The sequence below is a fragment of the Diospyros lotus genome, chromosome 11 (genome assembly GCF_014633365.1).
Source record: "Diospyros lotus cultivar Yz01 chromosome 11, ASM1463336v1, whole genome shotgun sequence".
Taxonomy (NCBI): domain Eukaryota; kingdom Viridiplantae; phylum Streptophyta; class Magnoliopsida; order Ericales; family Ebenaceae; genus Diospyros; species Diospyros lotus.
In genome coordinates, this window is record NC_068348.1 from 20600298 (window position 1) to 20626234 (window position 25937).

Genomic DNA, 25937 nt, shown 5'->3' on the forward strand with positions numbered 1-25937 from the left:
ATTATTTTTTGTTTTCATTTACAAAATAAAATATTATTATGATTGACTTTTTTATTTATGTAGTTGTTCATCTTAACCTCTCCTTTTTTTTTTTTTTGATCATTGGAGACTTAAGTCATCAAAGATTACCAATAACTCATTTGACCGATCAGTATCGAGTTGACTTAAGTTGTAACAATATTAAGTTGTTAGCATGATATCTAAAACTTTTTGGGAATCATCTTTGCAATAGTCATAGTCAACATTGGTGGAGGGTGACATTCACTATTATAGCAGGGGAAGAGTTAAAGAATAAATATATAAATGAAAAAAATAAAAAACATGCATAAATTATCTAATATATATTTAATAGTAAATTATATTATATTTAACAATTTTAGCTCTAATTATATTATATTTAAAAGTTTTGGGGGTATAAGAAAATTTTAGAGGCCCCCTTCCCCTTCTAATGTTGCAAATGACAACCTCCAGAGGGATGATGCCACATTGATTATGTGCAAATGACCACCTCCATAGGGAGGATGCAACATGGTTTAACATAATCATTCAATTTCACCACTTGCTTATTGCTAAGATACAAATTATTAAGTAAAAAATACATATTACCATATGTATCTTTAGGGCCAAAAGTTCTTATTGTTTTCCTCTCCAACGCAGTCCCTAGCTAACACCCACTTGGGCTCCCTACTCCTTTAGTGGAAGACAGAGACGTGGCAATTCTATCATCCTTCAAGGCCCCCTACATCTTCACCTATAAATATATTGGGTTTCATATGTGAGCTTCCCATCCCAAAACTTTCTCTTTATTTATTTTCTTCTTAGACAATAGCTCTCTTTCTTATATTGCACTGTGATGGGTTTGGCAGCTAAGAGCTATTCCTCACTTCTTTGTATGTTGGTTCTTTTGACCACAATCTGTTATTCCCAAAGTAATTATGTGTCTTCTAGAGCAACCTTTTACCAGAGTCCTGATAACTTAGGAACTCCAAGTATGTATTACACTAATTTATTACCATAAACACATGATACTTTATATATCTATGTGTACTGTGTATTTACTTATATTGATAATCTTACTACAAAAACTAATATGTGTTTGATGATGTCAATTTAGCTGGGGCTTGCGGGTATGGTGAATTTGGACGAAAAGTCAATGGTGCCAACGTGGCAGGAGTTTCCATGCTATATAGGAATGGATCTGGTTGTGGTGCATGCTATCAGGTAATTCAATGCCAAATTATCACTTGTCTAGAAAAGCCTATGCAACTATAGGGATGGACTAGGACAAACTAAGCATACACACAAATAAAGCACACCCCATATTATGGGGGACTTGACTTACACACAAATAAGACTCGACTTTAACCTACTAGGTCTTGAAGTACAAGTCGGTAGTGATTGTGGTGCTCATGACTAGCAATGTTAAAAGTGCAAAAATTTTATATTATGTTTTTTCTAGAAGACAACTTGAAAAAAGCCATTCTTCCAATCAGTTGCTTTTGGAGGCAAAAGCATAAAATAATATTTAATATCGAAAAGTTTACCTATTGCAGGTTAGATGCAAGATACCCAAAATTTGCAGTGATGATGGAGTGAAGGTAGTGATCACAGATTATGAAGAAGGAGATAGGACAGATTTCATCCTCAGCACTCGTGCCTATGCAAAATTGGCTGTTCCAAACATAGCCTCGAAGTTGTTTCCTTTTGGCGTAGTTGACGTTGAATACCAAAGAATTCCCTGTCGGTACCCAGGTTACAACCTCAAGATTAAGGTTCATGAGTACAGCAAATTTCCAGGATATCTGGCTGTGCTTCTTTTGTATCAAGCTGGCATATATGATATCACTGCTGTAGAAGTGTGGCAGGTACAGTTGTGTAAACAGAATTTAGCATGTAGTTTAATGGGTATAATAAACAAATTAATAAAGTTTTTGCAACTAATATCAATTTGAACTAGGTTGATTGGTTAGTTGATCAATGTTATTTTCTTGTTGATTTTGTTGCAGGAAGATGACCAAGAATGGAAGTCCATGAGGAGGGCCTTTGGTACAGTATGGGACCTAGCCGGCCCACCATCTGGTCCACTTTCATTTAGGGCCCAAGTGAGTGGCAGCGGAGGCAGAAAATGGGTGCAGATGACAGATGTCGTTCCCAGTGAATGGAAGGCTGGGGTTGTGTATGACACACCCATTGATCAACTGTCTTAAATAAACCCCTACCCTGCAAACTCCCAATCCTTATATGTAGAATAATTATCAAAAAGTTGTAGACAAACTCCTAGTTGCATGTTTAAGTATTAGTTCCTAGTAGTTTTGATTCACGGTAGTAGTTTTGACTAGAGCTAGTATTTTGCAGCTTTCTCAATAAAGGGTTGGTTTTTACCATGTTGAAGAATAAAAGTTTGCTTATCAAATCTATATATCAATGGTTGTATTAGATTTCAAGAGAGCATTGATCACCATACAAGATAGCTTAAATGGGAAACAAAAATTATAGGATTTTGATGACAGTCAAAGATCGACTTAATCTCAATATCGAGAAATCAGTTCAAGTGATACACTTATGCAAGCAATGAATTGGAATATATGTTCGGCCTTTTTGTACCACAATGTCACTACAGAATAAAATATAGAAATTGGAATAGAAAATAGGAATTGGAAGAGATAAGTGTGTATTCTATATATTCCATATTCACAATGACGTATATACAGAAACTATTCTAAATATTCTATCATTGACAGCCAGAGAGTCCATGGCATACACAGAATCTGTGATAGCACTATACTACAGTGGCTGAACTTGGTTCTTTATTCTCCTAAAACACTGCATTTGCTTTGAGTGCAGCCTCTGCTCATGGTTGTCAAAAACTATTTAGTATCTCAGAGGGTCTTGAGACATTATTAGCTCCTTGCACAAACTTGAGGCTAAATTCACTTATGGTTAGAACACCAGGAGTTAAAATCAAGACTAATTGCGAAAGTAACCACACAAACCCACGAAAACCTTGATCCCCCCGAAGTTCCTTTAGTTACTAATGCTCTAAAATATTAGGATGACATCAAATTATTTCTTTTGACTATAACATCCATGATGCATTAGTGACGAATGTTTTTGTCATTAATGATATTAAAAAATAGTGACAAATAATTTGGTCATTGATTCAAGAACAAATATATGAAAATGTTATGCCAAAATTATTGACTTATCGATGACAAAACAATTCTGTCACTAATGGTGTTAACTATTAGCAACCAACTTTTTAGTCACCATTTTAAGGATAGAAACCAATGCTGAAAATTGTAGTTTATTGGTGATGAAATAATTTTATAGTTATTAGATAATACATTTAACGACGAAATCCTGTCACTTTTTTAAGAATAAAAAATATGAACAAATTAATTGTAAAATTAATGATTTTACAGTGACGGGAACTTTTACTAATAATGTCTAGTAATGCTATTTAAACACAATGTATGTATGGAAATTTTATATACTCAAAAAATTATAAACACTTTCTCAAAAAATTCACAACATTTTTTCTACATATTATCAACTGATTTCAATAGTTTTAAACACTTCTACAAAGTAAAAGAGTTTATGATTTTTGAGAAATTATTAATAATTTTATGAAAAATGTTTTTAATTTTCTTTACAAATATAAATTGAAATGGCATTACCAAAAAAAGTATGTCATATGATTATCTAATATATTTTTTGATTCTTTTTTAGTATGTTTTGAGAAGCAATCAAATCATAGTAAACAATTAAACTATAGAAAATCTTATGGTACACTCGACAACAATAATTAAACTTTTATGAATTAAAAATAAAACAATCCAATAAAATGGTAAAACAATCCAATAAAATGGTATACTCGATAACATAACAAAACTATAATAGTAAACCATTAAACTATAGGGAGCCCCAACTTGGCAACCCTTAAGCCAGGGAAGCCGAGGTAAAGTCTAGAGAAGAGAAAAAAACCTACATAAACACAGCAAAAGCATAATATACATAGATAAATTGTCAAGTATAGAGAAGACAATACACAACAAGAACCATTAGCTAGCCGATAGGATACTACCTTACACGATGTTGAAAAGAACAAAACGACATCCTCCTGCACCGAAGAACAACAACCACTCTTCCAAGGGTCTTCGACTGGGATTACCCTGTGCACACTCAACCCTTTCAGATCAGACACTGCCATTGACCTTCGCTTTTCCCCTACCTAGAATGATGGAGAGCAAGAGTAAATCACAAGACTCAACAAGCATAACAAAACAAAAAAGGCTACAAGGCTAAAGACTACCTTGCCCGCATTTCGCACACAAACTGTGCCATGAACCACAACTCAAGCTACACAATAATGCATGCAACAATGCACAAATAATGAACCGATGGCCCACACATAGGACATGGACTGACACCCAAGGTTCCGTAACAACCTGAATACAGCTATGAACTGGCTAGCATATCCTAAACCCAAAGCTCCCACAACAATCGAGCCAAAGCTCCCTCGGCCTCCACATTGCTCACCATGCCCCTGCCCACTCGACATCTGAAGTTGGCATTTCCATTGCGCGCATAGCCTATGGATGTCCTGTTGCCACAGTTCACTAACCTCGGCCCACACACCGCTCATACCCTTCATTGGGTGACCTCCACGTCTCCCATCAAGGGTCTCGAGACCTTAGGCGTCATCACGACCCCATGCATCATAATGAGGGTCTATTCACCTCTCATCTCCCGACCTTAGGCGTCCCACTAGACCCCAAGCGTCATAATGAGAGTTTTGATTGGCCCCTCATCCATCGATCGCATGAACGGTCACTTGGCCTTACTCAACCAGGACTTCTAACCCAATGGCTCTCACGCTCATATCAACACATGACCCACTCTTTAATACCCAATCTGGATTCCCCTAGATTCCAGCTCAACTCACTTAGGACTTCCATCTCGTGCAAACACCCACTAGGGTCCACTTGCCACACGCCTATCATTCCCAAGGATAGACCTCGTCTCATCAAGAAGCCAACTAAGGTCCACTCATACCCTAGGCACATCCCTACTGGGATCATAATAACAATACGATCACATCGCATCACATACATCTAGCATCCTGACTCCCCTCAGAGTCCTTTCGGATGCTACTTACTTCATGTCGTCATTGGCCATGACATACAGATGCCTTACAGGCACACTCTCCATAGAGTCTCATTGACGTCTCATCTCCTTGAGTCCCGAGCTAACTTTCACTTTAGCTCACTCTATCTCAAGCGCACACGCCTTACTGCACCACTTCCAAGGGACAACTCTATTCCCTCGAACATGCTCGGTAAATCCTTAACACAGGGACACTCTACTAATCCCCTCCCGGACTAGTCATGCTTTGGCTTCGTGTCCCCACACAAGCCCCACTACTTCAATCTCAAGGAATTCCCATCCTTAAAACACTACACCATACACCCGAATTCCAATATTCAGGGTTTCTTGACACCAACACCCACACTTGGTTTTCCGGTTCTTCTTTGCTCAACCCGTATACCTCTCACAAGTATATCATCTCAATCCAGGGTATTTTCTCATCCCTAGGACAGGAATATCCAAACATACCATTGCAGGTCTCAATGACCTAACCCAATCCCTTAGGGTCCTTGGTCCACATGTCCAACTTTCAAGGTTATCGGACCAACCTTACATTGAAATCTCAAAATTTCAAATCAATTATTCTCGACCCCAACTCAGCAACTAGGACATTCCGACTTAAATCCAAATCATGCAAGACATCCTCTAATCCAAAACTCTGGCAATTACTCACATTAATCACTTAACCGACCATACTTAACACCCAAGCACACTAGCCTTCCTCACTTATATAGCTAGCCATGCTCTAATACCAACTGTAACGACCCGCTCCCACTTACGGGCGCCACCAGTAAATAATCGACCAGATTACTCACCCGACAACCTCAACTGAAGGGTTGGACTATGTTTCAACAGGAAACGCCCTAGGTGGGAACTAGGCTTCGTCATTCCCTTCGCTCCACTCAGGAATCGGTCCCAACTCAAATAAGAAAAAAATCCAGCGGACCAAGACCCGAAACCCGAGTGAACTTCACCTCTCTTCAGCTCACCCCATAGCAAGCCAGAGGTGACCCAGGCACAAGGCTAGCATACAAACACTTCGCTGAGTATTAGGGATTTATGAGAACATACCTTGCTGATCTTGACTCGGTCCGAAACTTGGCTTTACCGACTATGCCACATTCAACAAGCAATCTCACAATCATCTATCACACTATGATGATTACACAATTAAATACATTTAAGCTCAAAACACAGACATTTACTCACAATGGTATACATACACCACGCCCTCTGGCTACATACAAGCAGTATTAAAAATACATAACTCGAGCAACTCAGCTAGTTGCCACAACGGCCTCCCGGCGCCATCCCTGTTTGCATCCGGACTTGCATCATCTACACATGAGGTAAAACCTCATGAGTCATAAAGACTCAGTAAGGGTGTAATGCATGTAAATATGAATATAATCATGTTTATGTATGCCAATGCATGCAAATGAGGCTAAGTCCACTCATCCTCACAACCCACTAGGGTTTGAGGCATCAACCTATCAGCCCCCCACCACACTAGTCCTCCTTATGGCCACAGGTCCACTAGAGCTTGCATCACACAAGATATAACCACTACATGCCAATGCAACATAAAAAAATTATCAAACACATTTACTAACTTGCAAGGCCACCTCCACGTGGGGTCATCCCTTACCTGGCTCGAAGCCTTATCTCTGCCTCGGCGAGAACGCCAGCTCGAACTCCGAGCTCTTCTAGGATTATCGCCTTCCCGGTCGAACCTAGGGGCAAACACACAAAAACCCAACCCATTAACATCCGACATTAACCCAATGTCCTCAATTTCACCACACATCGCAAAATCACCATCAATACTAACCACGGCATACGCCAGCCATCAATAAATTCCAAACAACCCCCAACCCAAGGTTTAATTCAACAATTAATTACTCTACACAATTTGATATCTCACATAAGAAAATATTTTGAAAAGAGTTAATTAACTCACCTCAATTAGTCTGGAAGAGAAAATTGGCTTATCGCCCACATTGGCATCGCTTATTGGACCGCCATAAAGCCCTCGGATTCATATACCGAACCTCTGGCCCACTCCTCGAGTCCCAAATTAATTTCCAGGACTTTCTCCCAATTTTTCTGGATTTTTCAGCTATTTTTCCCAATTTTTGCCATTTTTTCCATATTTTCATTTCTTTTTTTTTTTTTTTATTTCTTCTTCACTGTTCATCTTCTCCTCCATTTCTCCTCTCCGCGTCTGCTTCTTCCCCGTGCACATACAGGGCCGCGTCAGCTGCTGCGCACGACCGCCCACCAGCCGCCGCCTGGCCTCGCGCCAGCCACCGTTCGCAGCACCGCCCTCGGTGGCCACCACCAGCCGCACCGTGCTGCCCCTGACCGGCCTCCTCGAGTGCCCCAGCCGCTGCCTTTGCTCGCCATTTGCAGCTGCTGTGCGCTGCCATGGCCGCGCCTAGCTGCTGTAACAGCAGCTTCGCGCAGCAATGGCCGCGCCTCCGGCCATCTCAGATGCTTTCTCGAGCCCTTGCGACTGCCACAGCCTCTTCCGTGCATCCCCTGCCGCTAACCAGCAACTGGAACAGCAGCGAAACTGCTGCCATGGCCGCTCGCCTTTGCTGCCTTCGGCCTTCATCGGCCTCAACTCGGCCAGCTTCGGCCGCTTCCGCCTTCCGCCGCCATCAAACGCTACCGCCCTCAGTCGCCATTGTTGCAGCTTCATAACACAGCTGCTTCGGTAGCATCAGCAATGGCCGCCTTAAACCAGCCAGCGACCAGCCGCCCTCATCTCTCTCGATCTCGATCTCTCAATCTCGCGATGCCTCGGCCAGCACTCTCCCACGATCTCCCTTTTTCAAATGCTCGATCAAACTCTCTCTCGATCTCATTCTCTTTCTCGCGCTCTCTGGTTCAAAATTTCAGGGGGAGGGGTACTGAGGAAGCTTGCCCAGCAAGCTCGCGCATCCCCTTAAAAATCTAAGCAATTTCCAAAATTCCTCAATTGCCCCTCTTTAATCTCATCTCTCGGCCACTTCTCCACCTCACACGAGCTGACTATTTCGACCATTTCAATATCAGAGGCGCGAAGCTTCAAGGAAGCTTCCTCACGCCTATTTATATATATATATACTAGGGATGACCCGTGCCTAAAGGCACGGTGCAATTAAAAAAAATTGAACATTAAATTTGAACACAAAATAATGAAGTACTGAACTCGGATACATACTAAACTGAAAGCTTAAACTCGCTTATATCACGTATTTGAAGACAATATATATAGTTTTTAAACATTAAATTATCAAGAAATGAATATAAACATGCCTAAAGATACGATATAAATAATATTAAGATTAAAATACAATTATGTTCACTAATATTACAAAAACAAAAATAATAAATACTGAACAAAAAACAGAAATTAAAATTATTATATACTTGTTAACGTTTTATAATAAAAAAATTACTAAATTAATATAATAAAACACGTCAATAAATGTTCTATAATTTGAAGTAGTTAAATTAAAAATTAAATATCAAACAATACATACCAACCATCACCGGAGACCTTTTGAGACCCCTACCATTATTGGTTGGGGACTTCAAGGGCCCCCAATAGCAGTCGGTCGGGGGCCCGCGGGTCATCTCGAACCGCCATCGCCCCTCTTGCCCCCTTCATTGTCGTCTTACCCACCAACTCAATGTTTAGAATATATGTATTTTAACAATCATATTAAAATGATAAAATTAAAATTAGAGCACAATTTTATAGAAATGAATTAAAACCAAAATCAAAACATGGTATGAATAATTATTACTTCGAAAGTCAAAACATAAATTTATGCAAAAAAAATTTCCGCATATAACAAAGACATAGAAAGTGAAGATTCACCAAAATTTTTTAAAATATAACATAAAATATTATACTCTCTTAAAAAAGTGTAAAAAAAAAAAAACATAAACTTTCTTGCTATATATATTACACAAAAATGTTAAAACAATCCATTTCTTTTTAAATATCTCCAAACAAACGGTCTTTTATGTCCCAAACCAATTTTGTTAGATAGCTCTCTCATTCTCACTTTTCTTTTAAAGAGTACCTAAAATATATTAAGTGGAATGGCAATAAGAAGAAAAAGTCTTTGAAGATTTGGGCACAGTTAAATGACAAAAGTATTTAAAATTTCAACTATCGCCACTGCCATTGATTACAACACATGAGTAAGAATAGTTTAAATAAGATGACATAATGTGAAAAATTAACACATGATAACTAATAAGTTTTAATAAAATTAAAAACAAAATAACATTTATTATTTTTTTGATCTCATGTATTCACAATTTAGTTACATAATAATACATAATTAGATAATGTGAAATTACCTTTAAATTAATTTTTTTTCCAATTTGATTCACCTTTGATGTGAAATTACAACACATTCAATGTTTGATTTTGTTTTTCTCCTTGGTTTACCTGAACCACGGGTTATCCCTAGTAATAATAATAGTTTTAACAATTAATATAAAATAATGACATTTTAAATTTAAAATAATTCTATTTTTATTAAAATAGTCTTACATTAAAAATTATTCTATTTTTATTTTATGAAAAGGCTATTTTTAGTTGTTTATAATTAAAAGTATCGATATGTAGATTTAGTTTTTTATTAAAAATAAATTTACAAAAAAATTCTTAATTAAAACTAAAACTATATTATATGGAATAAAAGTGAAAAACAAAATCTAATATTAAAATTATAAATTAAATTTAAAAAAAATTAACATCTCTATAAATTAAAACTCATAAATCATCATTTCTTTATATCCACACAACTCAAATGTATCTCACAATCACAAAGATACCCCAAAAAATTTATTTACAAAATATAAAAATTAGAAAATCATGTCCAATTGAAAAAAAAATTTAAATAGACATCCAAAAAATCTGTTTTTCAAAATATCTTTGGTTTGTTTTTTACTGTTTTCTTTAACAAAAAAGTGACATCCCTTGTATTAATATTATTAAAAAATATAATATGTTTACAAATTGAGGAATTCAAACTAATAGACCAAAATACATTATCTGAAAATTTTAAGAAAAAAAAAGAACCATTAATTTATGAATTCAATCTAATCAATTAGTTAAATTTAATTAAGGAATATCAATTAAATAATATTACATAAAATGATGGTATTTACTATTTATATATTAAAAATACTAAAATAGTTCAAATTGTAGAAATTAGCATTTGTTTTAAAATATAAAACACAATATGAAAATATATTGTAAATATATTTGTATTAATATTATTAACAAAGATAATACGTATGTATTAAATTAAAATCAAAACTAATTATATAATACTTTTTTGTTAAAGAAAATAGTAAAAAATTAATGTATTATGTTTGTATGTATGTAAACAACATCTCTTATTTTAATTCGATTAATAACACATAAAAACTGACATAAAATAAAATCACATAGAATATTTCGACATACTCCATTGCAAATTCTAACCTAGGAAAAGATTTCAACTTTCCCCTCATTGACATAACTACCAACAAAATCTCAACGAAACTAAAAGAAAAACAACAAAAAATTTCAGTTCCAAAGAAAGACAAAGATTGGTATATTATATATATATGGGTGTGTACACACGCACACAACACACACATACATATACACACTGTAAACATCACACACACAGTCACACACAACACACACATCTATATAATAAGGAAGCACACACTACATATACATGATATATACATAGATACACACAGAATACACGCACACAACATACACATATTTTTACTTTATCTAATTTGAATAACTCGTGCCTCTACTTTATCTAACTTTAAATATTTTTGTAAAAATATTTTTACACAAATTATAAGTGTAAGATAAAAAAACAACAAAAAAATATGAAGTATAAAATGAAAAATAAAAAAAGTGGCCGGGGAGAGGGTATCCCTCCCAGCCCACGCCCTCCCCTTGGTTCCAGACCACCCCTCCCCCCAGCACCACCCCCCTCCCCCAGCAACGTGGCCGGCGGCTGCATGTATATCTATAAACACAGAGAGAGAGAGATGAAATGGAGAGAGAGAGATAGGGGTGACGACGGTGGATGACAGGGGCGACGATGTAGAGGCTTTGAGAGAGAGAGAGAGAGAATGGGAGGCGGGCAGAGAATGGGTTTGGCAGAGAGGAAATGTGTTGGGCAGAGAGAAAGGATGAAAGAAGAAAACCCATTTACAAATACACATACACAGAACACACACATACACCCATTGACATATATATACACACACCCATTTACACAGAACACACACATACATATATTACGTATACACAGAACACACACACCCATTTACACACACACACACACACATATACATGTATGCACAGAACACACACATACATATATTACATATATAAGTACACACTACATATATATATCCCATGAAAAATACACACTACATATAGGTGTTATTATATACACCCATTGATTGTGGTGTTATTATTTTTATTTTCTTGGAAACTTTAACTTTCATTGACCGAAAACAAAATCAAAAAACAGGTGGCATGTATCATAAAAAGAAATCGATGATTGTGGAAGCAACTTGAACATTTACAGAAATCTATTAAGCGGACAAATATGCATTCCTCATATAAAGAGATCAAAAACTAAGTTGATTCTGCATATAGAGATCAAAAACAGAGAAAAATAGAGATGGAAACTGTTGATTTCTGGGCCTTTTGCCTTCTCTCCTCCAACAGAAAGGTGCGACAGAGGCAAGCGACGGCGACTGGAAAAGGAAGAAGAAGACTGATGGCCGGTCACTGCTGCCGCCCTACTCGCTGCACCGCCATCGCCGGTCACCGACGCCTCCGCCGCGACTCGCTGCTGCCACCAATCGGCCTTTTCTCTCTCGCGATTGCTCTCGGCCACCTGCTCTTTCTTCTCTCTCTCTCCCTTCATTTGCTCTCTCTTCTTCTCTCGGCCACAATCCCAGTGTCCAAAGAATTTTAAATTTTGAAGGCACTGTAAAAGACTTATCTGTGTGAGTGTACGTTGGCCAGAAAGGGAAGAGTGTGTGAGTGTCGAGGATGGGATGGTTTTGGGGGGAAAATGTATTGATCTCAGCCATTGAACTTCTTGAAAATTAATCTCAACCATCAAAAATGTCTCCCTCACATTTGTCTATAGATTTCAAAAACCATGCTTCCTTATTATATAGATATATATATAATTATATTACACATTTAACCCCCACATATCTCATAACTCCACTTTAGAAATTAATAATTGCACTTGGGGAATTTTATAATTACACTTGGACCCTCCAAGTTTTAATTATTTATCATCAAAGCCACACAATAACTCAAAAATTAATTATCGACATTTACTCGGGAATATCGATTTCATCCCTGTACCTACCCGGGACCTTTATTCGACCTGAAAACACTTAAGGGTTGTCTTACTCAGAAAACCGAACCACCCCTAGGGTCCCTTCAGCTACCAGAAAGTCCCCTCTGACTATTCGGTATTGGCACCCACTCAGGCTCATACAGAATTTATTCCGAAAAGTATTCCCGATCGGATCACTGCCAGTGTCACTATCCTCATCTTGAGACGCTCACCAATCTCTTGCCCTCTTCCCTAGACATCCAAGTCCCGAGGCACTCCCTGCCGCCAATTCGACAATTTTATTAATTAATTTCTCGAAACCGACCCTTGGGCTTCCCGAACCACCCGAGTTTCTCTTATCTTTTTCTCCTTATTCAAACTCAAGGTGCTCAAAGGGATGAGAATACTCGGAGTCTCCATTTGCTTGAAACATATGTTGGCCCAGGCAATCAAATTCATTAAGAAGATCAGTGGCTAAGAATGAATTTGTCACATCGATCCGCGGATTGGGAGCTTTCGTAGTAGCGTTCTTAGAGTAATTAAAATACTTCCTCGTGTGAAGTAGTTGTTATAAAAATTGCCTTTGTGACTTCTGTCGAGAGCTATGGATAGGTTGCAATCTGTGATGGCACTAGCAATCTGGTTTAGAGCTTGAAATGCAGCAGCACAGTTGCCAATGTGAATAGCTACAAAAGGGTCGAGGCTTAACACCGATCGACGCAACCACACTATAATGTTTCACCGCCTCCTCATGCCTTCCATGCTAAAAGGCTTCGTTCCCTTTATCCTTTCAGTGTAAAAAGTTCATGACTTGTTACAGCAAATGGAATAGTCGATTCCTCGCTACTGCTTCTATACTTTGCTTCATAAGATTTTAATGGCTTTAATTCCTCTAGAAAATCAAGAGCCACCTCAAACTTTTTCAATTAGAAGTAGGACTTGTCCACTAGACGCCACCTCTTCAGCCTTATAGATGATTCATGGTATTTGGGTCCATAATCGACTTTGTTGTTATCACCAACTACCATAGAAAAGTTCTCTTAGGCCTAGATGAGAGTCTGCTCACAAAGTTGAATTGCCTCTTCATACCTCTGAAGCATGAGACAAGCCTCTCTTTTCAAGGGCTCTATACTAGGCCGTCCATGACACCCTTAGTTGCTGATGATCATACGTCGTGGACTTTAAGTTGGCTTCTCACTCCTTCTTGGGGTCATAATCTTGACATATCCAGTGACAGCTAATTATCTTTCATGCCCATTTAAGTTTCTCGACTATCTCATCCATAGTTGTATGATCGCAAGGGAACACTTAAATGACATCGCCTCGTGTCTCTTGAAGACTCTCAATAGTCAGACTTAGGCAATGACGATTCTAAAGAAGTTATCGTGACCCTCCTATTAAGAACGCATGTAAAACTTCTTTTACAACCCTGCTATGCTCTAAATGCATCGCTGTCTTTCCTTCATTCCCCGTGTTTACTGAGCAAAACAACTATTGATGCTCGATCGAGGGCTATAGGGTGACCCTAACTGCTGGAGGACTTCATCTTAGGGTCGATGAAGGTTTCTGGAAGCCCACACGCAATTTTTAACAGCTTTATACTAGGTAACCAAATCGACGAGCAAGCCCTCCAGCCCCCCAAACGGGGTGTGTTAGCTCTTCTTGTATTACCCAACTGATATCTGACGCTGGCTAACTTAGTTGTCTTTCTCGTAGATTTTAGCTTCTTGTTTGTTTCCCACAAACGATGCCAATTATTGTAGCCCAAAAACTACGACAATAGAATTTGTAGAGAGGGAAAGCTAGAGTCGAGGTAGAGTGAGGTTGATAACTGGCATGAGTCTACTGGCGGAGATAGGCATTGGGTAGCTTCGGTCCTCGATGTACTGATCAGGGTCGTAGATGTAGCTCTAAGGGCATCTTTGAGAGTGTCTGGAAGTGGCCTCCTGTGTGCTCGAGACATATTTGCGCTCACAGGCACAAGTTAGAAGGCACTCTGGGATTCCTCACCCGAGTATGCCCTCCGATGCTTAAGTCAATACTGATATGAGAGAAAAGTAATAGACAACACTATTACTGAACATAAGATAGGCGTATCTTACCCGGTCAGAGGAGGTTGACTATGGTACTGTTACAAGGAACAGGGGATAGACCTATACATTAGTAGCATTCAAACGAGCTTAAGAAGAATCTCCCCCGGAAGACCGACTGCCTAGGGGGCCCTCCGAGAGAAGGTGGGCCTCACGGTGGGCTGCCGAAGCAAGGTCTCAACCCTTAAGGGACCTGCCCGGGAGCAGCTCTAGGCTTGGTGAGAGAGGTCTCGAGAGTAATGTGCGTGTGGCCAAGATACATGTTATGGTCATGTTTATATAAGCTCTGTGTACGTACATAATACGTGGCTGCCATTGGATTGGTGTGGGAGGCCATGGGCCTACTATGCACTTGACAACAAAGGGCTCACAGGCTCATTATGCGAATATCCCCTTAATATACATATATATAATATTATATAATTGCCTACCAGACAAGGCCCCTGGCTAAAATCGTATGTCCATATGCTCATATATATATAGATACATATATTTATAGACACAAAGAAAGAAATAGAGAGAGAGAATAAGGCTCGTTGGAAGTCGATCTTCCTGGAAGGCCTCAGGAATAAGCTTCCCAAGAAGGGGAGAAGGTCCCTAGGAGAGACCTCGGCAGAAGGTCTCACCGAGAGACATGGCCGCGAGAGAGATGTCGACAGAAGACTTGGCCAAGAGAAAGAGACTCAACCTATCGAAGGAAAAACAGAGCAGCAAAGGTGCTGCTCTCCGAGAAGCCAAGGCCTCTCCAAGAGGCTTTACAAGAAGGAGACGAGGCCGAGAGAAAGAGAGAGAACAGCGGCTACATGTGAAGGGGCATGCACTCCTTGCCAAGAGAGCTGCTGCCATTGCCAAAGGACCTACAGGGAGAAAATTACACTATCAACTCCTTGTTGATAAAGCGCAGCCTTCTCGGAGAGGGTTGTCGCTGCTGCTAATGGGCCTATAACCCTTGCCAAGAGAACCTCCATGGACGTCGTGGGATGAGCTCTCCTTGCCAAGAGATGAAGCAGGGGAAGATACCTCTTCGAGAGACAAAATCTTTCTCGGAGAGAGAGAAAGAGAGAGAGATGGAGAGCTTTTCCCCAACAGCCGGGCTTCATCTCCTTTGTCATCTTCTCTTTGTATACCCCTTGGACTTCTCTTTTATTACACTTTCACCCTTCCCCTAAGTTTTGCCTAATTACACTTTGGCCATCGCTCATGCTTCTTTGGCTATTTAACCACAGTTTCTTTTAGGAAAACATGTCCTAGCTCAAGACCACTTTTGGGATTCTCCCACCTTAGCCTAATGACCAAAATACCCCTAGGCGCCTAAATGACTAAAATGCCCCTAAGTGGACGCTTGAAAATTCTATGGCACAACAAAACCCATCTGCACAGAGATCAAGCCTCACATTTCTAGGATTGGCGAAGAAGTTAAGATATTTTTAATCAAAATATTTCTGTGCTTCCCCATCAGACGAGTGAGACAATACACCACGCTCCCTCCGACTTTCATGATGTCATCTCATGCTCGCAGCTATAATCGTAGAAGCATATATTCTCTACAGTACAGTCTTGGTATGAAAGGGAAATACCACATTTTTTTTATAAGAAATTTGTTTAAATTTTCCCTTCCCACTTCTCACAGGTTTGAAAGGAGGATGACCGTAAAACTTACAACTCATCTAGGATTCGTCATCCTTATAATGCAACATGCACCCATTTGAACAATAATCAATCTTTTGATAACCAAGGCCAAGATGGGAAACCAACTTCTTGGTATGATAAAAGTTAGTGGGCACACGATTACCAGTTGGCATTATTTGATGCATAAACTGCATGATTTCATTATACCCACCTTCTGCAATGTTGCAATCAAACTTAATACTCAACATCCTAATTGCAATAGAAAGTTCACTTTCTACTTTACAGTTCGGACACAATGGAGCTTGTGCAGCAGACAACATGTCATAAAATGCTTGTTCATTTTCATTTGGTGTTTCATCTATATTATAAGTTTGATAATCACTTCCACTACTAGTATTTTGCATTATATATGGCGCATCGATGGCCTGGTCACATCCATTACCATCTACTCATAGGAAATAAAATGATCCATAAAATTGTTTTCTCTATAATATTCATTTTCAACAACCGAATAAGGCATTATGGGCACTTCTTCACCATGATGCTTTCAGTAATAATAACTCATCATGAATCCATATTTGCAAATATCTCTTTTCATCTCATTGACTGATTTGAACCTCAGACACTCGTATTTCATACAAGGACACTTTAACTTTCCTTCTACTCTTATGAAACTTTTTTAAGTAGATGCAAATTGAATTAACTCATAGACACCCTCATGAAATTCTCTAGTAATCTCGCCCCTTCTCGGGTGATACCTATTATCAATTCACTTACGATACGACAGATTTTCATTTTATTTTTTCAATAATATATATGACGAAAAAACTATCCTGAAAATCACAAAGTCATCTTTAAGTACTACAGACCAACGTATATTGACATTCAACTGTTATATTTAAACATATTGTTTATTGTTAAACTAATCATTTTTTACACCAAAACAACTAAACTAGACCACAATTTTTTATTTATTTCAATTATGTATTATTGTCTAATTTTGTTAAGATTTGTCTTCATTAAACCTAGAGTAAAAATATATCGTTTAATAGTCAAATTTTTTTAATTGTATCTGTAAGATTATTTAGCAGTCATATTATTAATTATTAATTCATATTAATAAAATCATAAATTTATAATTGAAACTAAATTAAAAATTAAAATTTTATTCAAAATTTTAATTTAACTCCTTCTTAAATTTGAGAACCTTCCCCCTTAAATCTGTTAACCAATCGCCAGCTTAATTAAATCATCCTGCTTAAATCTTCAACTCCACCCATTCATTATTAAAAAATTAGAAAACATAAATTTAATATTTTTAATTTATAGTATATAATTAAAAAAATAAGTTTTTTTAATTTATAGTATATTCGATGAGCGTTTCGAGATAGGATTTATGGTATCAAAAGAAATCGAATCGGGAACAGTTTTTGGTACAGCTAAAATACAATTGCTATTTAGGCTGAAAAATCGAATTGTCGTAGGGGACGTCCAGTAAGTCAACGGAACCCTAGGGGGGCTCTAGTTTTTCATAATGAGCAACCTTTCAATGATTTCGGGATGAAACGACAACCTAGTGAGGACATTGGGGCGGAATCGTCTTTATTGAGTAAATCTTGGATTATTAATTTTGTGTTTTCAGTATTAAAATGCAATTTAATTTAGTGTTTGAGGGTATAATTGAAATTGCGGAGTTGCCCAAGTGATATAAGATGAAAATTGGAATTTAATGGTATAATTTCTTATTAATATTAGTGTAATATATAATTATATACATATATATATATATGTAGGTTCATAGTAGCAGGGGGTGTGACCATGCCTCTGCAAATTCATCCCATGCTCTGACTCCAAATCTCCAAGCCCTACATGATTTAGAAGATTTCGCACACAAAGAAGGTATGGGCAAGCAAGCGTGAGGCGATGGTGAATCAGCTATAAATAGGAATGGAGAGATTGAGGGAAGCAACAAAGGAAATGGCAAGGAGCTCGTGAGGGCTTCGGTCGAGAGATGAGAGAGATGGAAGAGAGTTCGAGGAGCCACGAGGAAGGCCGAGGGCGGCCAGAGCAAACCGCCAACAGCAGCAAGCTGCCATAGCCGCAAGCTCCTAAGGTTGTAGGCGGCTATGGTTGCACGAGCAGCAAGTTGGGCAGAGCTGGGGTAGCCGCAATGAGGCTGGTGATGGCTATGGCAGTGGCTGGCAAGGCTTATGGCGGTAAGCGGAGGCCCAACCAACTGCTAGTGAGGTCAAGCAACGGCGGGAGAGCGACAGCCATGTGTGGGCAACATGCACAAGAGGCTGTCGCGATGGCAGCAGGCGACGGCGACGCTATGCGAGCAGCAGGGGGGGCTAGCGGAGGCGCACGGTGGCGCTGGCAAGATTCGGAGGCTGGTGGGTGGGCCTGGCAATGATGGTTGCGAGCACTGTGCGTGCGGAAGTTGCAGGCGTGATGCAGAGGAAGAAGAAGAAGAAGAAGAACAAAGAAAAGAAAAGAAAAAAGGAAAAGGATGGGAAAAATCCTAGAAAAATTCTGGAAAATAGGAAATTATGTTTTGGTGATATTCCGAAGATTTTGGCAAGAAAAATGGTTCGGGCACGCTAAGTTAAGGTAAATAAAATTCCTTGCAAAATTTCAAAAATTCAAAAATATTATTTTATGAATTTTCATAGTGAAATATTTAAGAAAATATTTGAGAAATATTTAGTTTAGATTTATTGAGGAAAAATAGGAAGAAATAGAGAGAAAAATAAAGAAAATGCAAGAAATTATGAAAAAAATAGGTTTTAATGCTTATTTAAATAAATGTGGTGACTAAGATGCTTTGAAGTTTAAAGTTGAAGTGACTTGTGTAAATTGTGAGGCTGACACACAAATCGAGGCGATGCACGAATTTCGAGGCAGGGGGTGAATATCGATGTAAGTGGTACTTCCCAATTAAATTTAGTTTTATGGAAAAATGCTTAGTTTGTAAGTGATTTATGTTTAAAAAAAAATCCGATCCTCGGGAATGCTTTCATCATATTGACATGTTCCGATATGTATCCATCACGTAGACTGCATACATGACATGCTATGAAATGCATATGTACACGTTGATATAATTGATCACATGCATTATGGCCGTAGAGAGTACGAACTAGCACCGCTACTTTACCAAGAATGCCCCCATACACCCCGGCTTCGAAAGAGGTGGCCATAAAAATGGTAGGTAGCATGAGGGGTGCAGTTGACACCTATAATGAGTAAGACATTGCATTCATGTATGAAATATGTTTTATGTACCCTTACTTAGATGATTCATCATCTAACTTGGGCTTTGCCCCTAGAATATTCAAACATTTCAGATAAAGATTGTAGCAGATACAAGGATGAATGAGGCATGAAATGACACTTAATAGAGTGCATGATAAATGAAATGTATGTAATGTAGCCCCTGTATTTAAGTTCTGCTACTTTGAATTCTGGATGTTTTGAAAGCATGAGGATGTATAACCTTATTTAGGGTTAATATTAGTTGAGAACTTATGTTTTGTATTAAGTTATGTTGAGGAACGATGATCTGAATTTTGATTAATGTTAAGGTATCAGGTTCGATCCTTACTTCCGCATTTGATGTGTATAATGATTCTCTTTCGGGAAAAATGAATGGAAATTCTGGGACAGATTCGAGGAATGATGTGATTTAGAATTAATTTGAAAGAAAAAAAATTATTATTCCAGAATTGTCCCAATTTATGATGCGCCGGGAAAAGCGGGGCGTTACAAATAGTGTCCTCATGCTCATATAAACAAGAGCAACTCAATATTACATACCACATCAAGGTCCATAAACCCACCATATCCCCTCAAGGGTACAATCTAAAACATAAACAAGCATAATTTAATATTACACAACACAAAACACCCCCAGGGACCTTTGATTGAGACAGCTTTGTACACACTGCTACCCCATGGATCCTGATTCACTTGATTCGCCCTCTACTTTAGTCTTACCCTTACTTGGAATGATGCAAGCAAACATGAGCTACAAGGCCCAGCAAGTATAACTAGAAGAAAGCGAGTATAAGATTCATGGGTATCAAGAAGCAAAAGAGACATGAATGTCATTTAAGGTACTTTCACATGATAAAATGATGAAACATGCATCCATGCTCTTATGCAGAAAACTTTTTAGAACTATAAACATGGGACTGAAGTCCGAAACCTTGGGACTGAAGTCCATAACATAAACTTGGGACCGAAGTCTAACTTTGAGCTCAACACTTTCTCTGCAGATATATCCTATGGACTCGTCCGCTGTGCGCATCATAAGGCTTTTACATGTTTTCAAAACCATTTTCATGTATATGCTTCATGCATTATCATAACATGCATATTCGTAATAACTTCTCATATATAACTGACATGCAATTAACGGAGCAACATACACAATAGGGAAACATTTATGCAAGATAATGTCAAACCCTTGCATGTCCACAATAAAGCTTCATTCCCAAGGAAAGATAGGGTGATACAAAACCATATTTGAAATTCAATAGGCATAAATGTAAATCATGGAATAATTTACTAGAAAAAGGAAAATAATTTGTAAAATAGGAAGATGACTTGCAACTTAAAACATAAGAGGTAGGATCTTGCAGTAACAAGAGATAGAGAATGGAACTTGGAATTTAAATCATAAACTGGAAAAAAGAGGAACTGAACTTGTAAAATAGGAGAAGAACTTGTAAAATAGTAATAAGAACTTGCAAACATGAACTTGAGAAGAGGGAGAAACTGAGCTTGCATATTAATAAGAAAACTGGGATCTTGTCTCCTAAATGAAACAAAGAAGAAGAAGAACTTGCCTTAGATATTCTTCTTTAACCTCTACTACGAATCAAGGTTGCTTACGTCACAACCCAAACTCATACGGCAAGAATTTTCCTTAATTTCACCAAAATTCTCCCAAAACCTTCCCCCAAAATCTCACTAAATTCCCCCATTCTCTTAAGCATTAATGGCCTATTTATAGGACCTAAAGTAGGGAGATGTTAGAGCATCCTGGAGGCAACTTAGGGGGCCAAAAATATCAGCTTGGGACATATGGCAAGGGGCTGGACAAGTGGCAGCAGCTAGCATGCCTGCTGGGTTCAAAAACCCAGCTTTTGATATGCTTGGCTGCGGGTTCAATCCCGCGACCTCCCGTTCCTCCTTGGCACTTCCAACCATCTCGCCTACAACCCTCCTTGGATAGAAATCCTTGCCATTTATTTTTAAGGTGACATCAAATTTCCAAAAATTATCCTTTAACCCCAATTAATCCAAATTAATTTATTCTATTCTTTCCATAAATACTTTCAAAACCAAAATAATTAATTACCTATTCCCTCAAAATAACATAAACTATTATTTTTAATTAAATCCCCAAATATTCCATAATGACCTCAATAATTTCAAATAATTACCAAAACTCACTTGAAAATTTTAATTTTTCTCCAATTAATTTCTCACACCCAAATTCACATTAATTCACAATTAAACGGGTCGTTACAATATATAAGTGGGTTAGGTATAGAGGCATTTAAACAGAGGGTATATGCGTATGTATAAGTACTTATTTGGGTCAAATAAGAACAGGGGAGCACACGAACTGGGTGAGTGTATATACATTTATATATTGCAAATGGGTCACGATGGGTTGCTGGAACGGGGGTGACCGAGCAGGGGGTAGGCGTATATATATGTATATAAATTTTCTGGGTGATCCAAAAAGGCGAGTGGCATTCAGATGAAGTTGTTTATATATGTATACATGATCCGGGTAGGGCATGGCGTATTCAAATGAAGCAGAGAGTATGCATAAAGCTATCCAAATCATGAGTTAAAAACAGGGGCTATGCACATATAACTATTATATATATATATATGAATCTATATAATTTAGCTTTTTGGATACAAATGAAGAAGGTTTGTATCCTTACCTATCAAAATGCCATTCACTGGAAGAAATAGGGGTGATACAAGTCCCCGTTGTGCCTTCAACAAGACTGTGTGTATCTGTATATTTTTATATATATAAAGCTTCCTTACATGATGGAACAAAGCAACAGGGAGACAAATACACATATATATATATAGACTCACAATCGAGAGGGCTAAGGAAACTTGCAGAAATAAGGGAAGCCATGAAAAGGAACTTGCCTGAGGTTGGATAAACCTTCTCCTCACTGAGCTTCAACGGAAGAGAGAGATATGCAAAGGGTACCACAAGAAAGAGAAGAGAAAGTATAAGAAGAACACGAGAGATAAGGAAGAATGAGCAATGGAACAGCGGGAAGGCAAAAAGGGGAATATGCAAATGCACTGAAATAGAAACATACATAGTGTGGAAGAAAATGGTGGGCTTTGGCAGGTCTGCCCGCCAGCCTTCAAATGACTCAATTGCCCTTATTATTTATGATAACAGACAAGCTTTTTAGGATATTTTTGGTATTTAACACAATTTTATTTCAATTTTCTTTCTCCTATCCACATAAAAATATTTAAATTATTTTATCGTTGGGCCCAAGCCCAACCCAACAATTATATAGCCCACTTGATAAACCCATGGACTCATTAACTAATTAACTGAGCTCATTACATTATTTCTCAATTTCTTAAAATTATACCCATATACTTATTTTCAGGATTACATGAACCACAAAATAAAATTATACAAATCTAAAATTATTTATATGCCTTTAAAGAGATTTATCATCAAGTATTAAAATACTTATACCCATATTTAAAATTCCATTAAATTGACATTAAATATTAAAACCTCTAGACCCAGGGTCGTTACAAATTTAATTTCAATTATATATTATTATCTAATTTTATTAAGATTTATTTTAATTAAATTTAAAGTCAAAATAACTCATTTAATAGTAAAAAAAAATATTTATACCCATAAAAATTATTTAACAATCATATTATTAATATTAATAACATGATAAATTTATAATTAAAAATAAATTAAAATTTTAAATTTTATTAAAAAAAATTATTAACCCCCGAGAACCAAACCCCCCCCCCACCGAAACCTTTCAACTGGCTATTTCTATGCGTCTCTTTTCAACTGTATATATAATAATATATATAAAATATATAATAATATAAATATAAAATAAACAATAATAAACATGCAATAAATATAAATAACAAAAATATTAAGATTAACAGATAATCATTGAACATATATATTAATCAAGTAATAAATAATTATTTATTATTTAACAATTAACCAAATAATATTTATTATGTAAGAAATATTCAATATTACATTTTAAATCTAATATGATTAACAACTAAAAATATAATGTATCAAAAAAATAAATACTTTCAATTCTTGGTAAATATATATTTTTAAATTAATATATTAGTTTTTAAATAAATATATATTTTTTAACTATTTTAAAATATAATTGATTTATAGTATTTAATTTTATAACATTAAACTATTCAGAAAAAAAAATTTAGGGGATAAAGAGAGAAGAAAAAAATTAAAAAAACTAATAAAAATAAATCATTAAAAGTATTTAAAGAATAATGACTGAAAAATAAATAAAAAAATTTAATTAAATATTTTTAATAATCTGTAAATTTATTATTAATTCTAAAATAAGAGGTAAAATTGTTTTTTATTTTTTAAATAATTAATAATTTTTATGTTATAAATAATAATTATTATATAAAATATTTTATTAATTAATTTATATTTTTAATTTATATATATTCCTTAAGCTAAAAATAATAAGCCTCTTAAGAGGAAAAAAAAATCAACAATTATCTGCGACGGGCAATCGCCCATCGCAGATGGAGAATTAGCATTGGGTGATTGCCCATCGCTAAATAATAAACTTTTTAAAATTAATATTTTTATTATTATTAAAAAATAATATAGTTTTTTTGTAGATATTTGATTTTACGATTTCAAATTAATTAGAAAAAATAAGTATAAGAGATAAAGAAAGAAAAAAAAATTAAAAAAAAAGTTATAGAAATAGAGTACTTGAAGAGCAATGACTGAAAAAAGGAAACAAATTATATTTTAATTAAAATATTTTTTAATAGTATGCAAGTTTATTCTTAATTATAAAATGGGTGGTCGAGATTAATCTTTTATGTTTTAAATGATCAATAGTTTTTATGTTATAAATAATAATAATTATATAAATTACATTCATATTAATTTTTAGTTTTAAATTATATATATTCTGTAAATTAAAAAATATTTTTAACAAGTATATTTAATATAACTCAACCATCCCCAACGGCTCGATTTTTGGCATTTCTTGCCATCAACTATAAATACTTGGTTGGTGAAGCATTTATGGGGTTTGAGAACATTTATTACAAGTGTCCAAGTGTTCCAACTTACAAGTGCTTATATTTTCTCTCATGTTTTAAATTGACACAATTTTTCTCAAGGCTATTGTTGTATTCATTGTTGTTATTTATTTTCTAAGCCTTATATCAATTGAGAGATATTATAACTAAGAAGTTTAATTCTCATATTCTCTCTTTTTATTGAAGCAATTTTTTTTTTCTTTTTGTATTACTTGGCAAGTGCTAGAGGGCCTACAAGTATTGTAGGAGGTTGTATCATCTAACATTCTTGCTAGAAAACCTATCTTGTGGATATGACAAGTCTCTTGAGAGGAAAACAAAATGACACAATCATCTCTTTAAAAGTGTTCTTTGAGATAAAGTTGAAGATCCTTTCATTGATTAAAGAATAAAATTTTATATTTGTTGAGCCAATTTGCTCATATTAATTAAATTTTGATGATTAACAAAAATATTTTTATGATATAAATGTATTTCTTTCTGATATAAAAAATAAATTTATTTTAAATTAAAAGTGGGTACAAAGAGTAAATTTATTTTGAATTAAAGGTAGATTATCTTTAGAAATATTTCCTACTTTTAATCATTTATATCTCAAAAATTTATGTTTGAATTTTTATTTATTGATAAATATTTTTATTACTTATGCAAAAAATATATTTATTTTGAATTAAAAGAGAATTACTTTTAGACATGTTTTCTCTTTCTCATATAAAAAGTAAATTTATTTTAAATTAAAGAGAATTGATTTTAGACATATTTTCTCTTACTCATGCAAAAAGTAAATTTATTTTAAATTAAAGAAGATTGCTTTTAGATATGTTTTCTTGTTTTAATTATTTATGTCTCAAAAGCTTATATTTGAATTTTCAAATCTTAATTTCTTATGCCAAAAGTAAATTTATTTTGAATTAAAGGTGAGACATGTTTTCTTATTATTTGATAAAATCTAAATATTTTTTGAATTTCAAATTTCATATTAATCATTTCTTTAATGGCTAAAATGCTTATAAATATCCCCAAACTCATTTGTTGAGAATGCATTGAACATATTGCACATCCAAATCTCTCAAAAGCTCTCAAGCTAATTTTCAAGCATTCCAAGACTCTCAAATATTCATTGTTCATCCACCGAAAAGTCACAAGGCAAGAGGAGAAAAAGAGATCGCAAAGCCGAATTCGATATTCTCTATTCAAACTGAGATAACTGTTTCTTTACTTATTTAAATATTATTGCCTTGTATAATTTGTTCTTACTTGCTTATTTGTGTCCAAGTGTGGACAAATTATTTGTAACATTTAAATT

At 36.0% G+C, this 25937-nt stretch overlaps 1 protein-coding gene and 1 long non-coding RNA gene across 3 annotated transcripts; one reads left to right on the plus strand and one right to left on the minus strand.

The window, feature by feature from the left end:
* The first annotated feature begins 853 nt into the window (after positions 1-853).
* LOC127813609 (expansin-like B1) lies at positions 854-2281 on the plus strand. Its single transcript, XM_052354658.1, has 4 exons — positions 854-989; positions 1115-1221; positions 1554-1865; positions 2007-2281. The coding sequence occupies exons 1-4, from the start codon at positions 854-856 to the stop codon at positions 2205-2207; spliced, it is 756 nt and encodes a 251-aa protein (XP_052210618.1). The 3' UTR covers positions 2208-2281.
* Positions 2282-3762: 1481 nt separating this feature from the next.
* On the minus strand, positions 3763-8103 carry LOC127813610 (uncharacterized). Of its 2 annotated transcripts, none has more exons than XR_008026155.1 (3): positions 7109-8102; positions 6797-6881; positions 3763-4231 (listed from the first exon to the last, which is right to left on the minus strand). It is a non-coding gene; the product is annotated as an uncharacterized LOC127813610 (long non-coding RNA). The 2 variants fall into 2 exon arrangements; XR_008026156.1 differs by lacking the exon at positions 3763-4231 and adding an exon at positions 4252-6486 and having other exon boundaries at positions 7109-8103.
* Between the last annotated feature and the right edge of the window lie 17834 nt (positions 8104-25937).

What these genes read in the sequence shown, in the direction of transcription:
- LOC127813609 (XM_052354658.1), top strand. Translation starts at nt 854, where the DNA reads ATGGGTTTGGCAGCTAAGAGCTATTCCTCACTTCTTTGTATGTTGGTT. An exon ending in GTTGTGGTGCATGCTATCAG is followed by an intron (nt 1,222 to 1,553) that starts GTAATTCAATGC and finishes TACCTATTGCAG; the next exon opens with GTTAGATGCAAGATACCCAA. An exon ending in CTGCTGTAGAAGTGTGGCAG is followed by an intron (nt 1,866 to 2,006) that starts GTACAGTTGTGT and finishes ATTTTGTTGCAG; the next exon opens with GAAGATGACCAAGAATGGAA.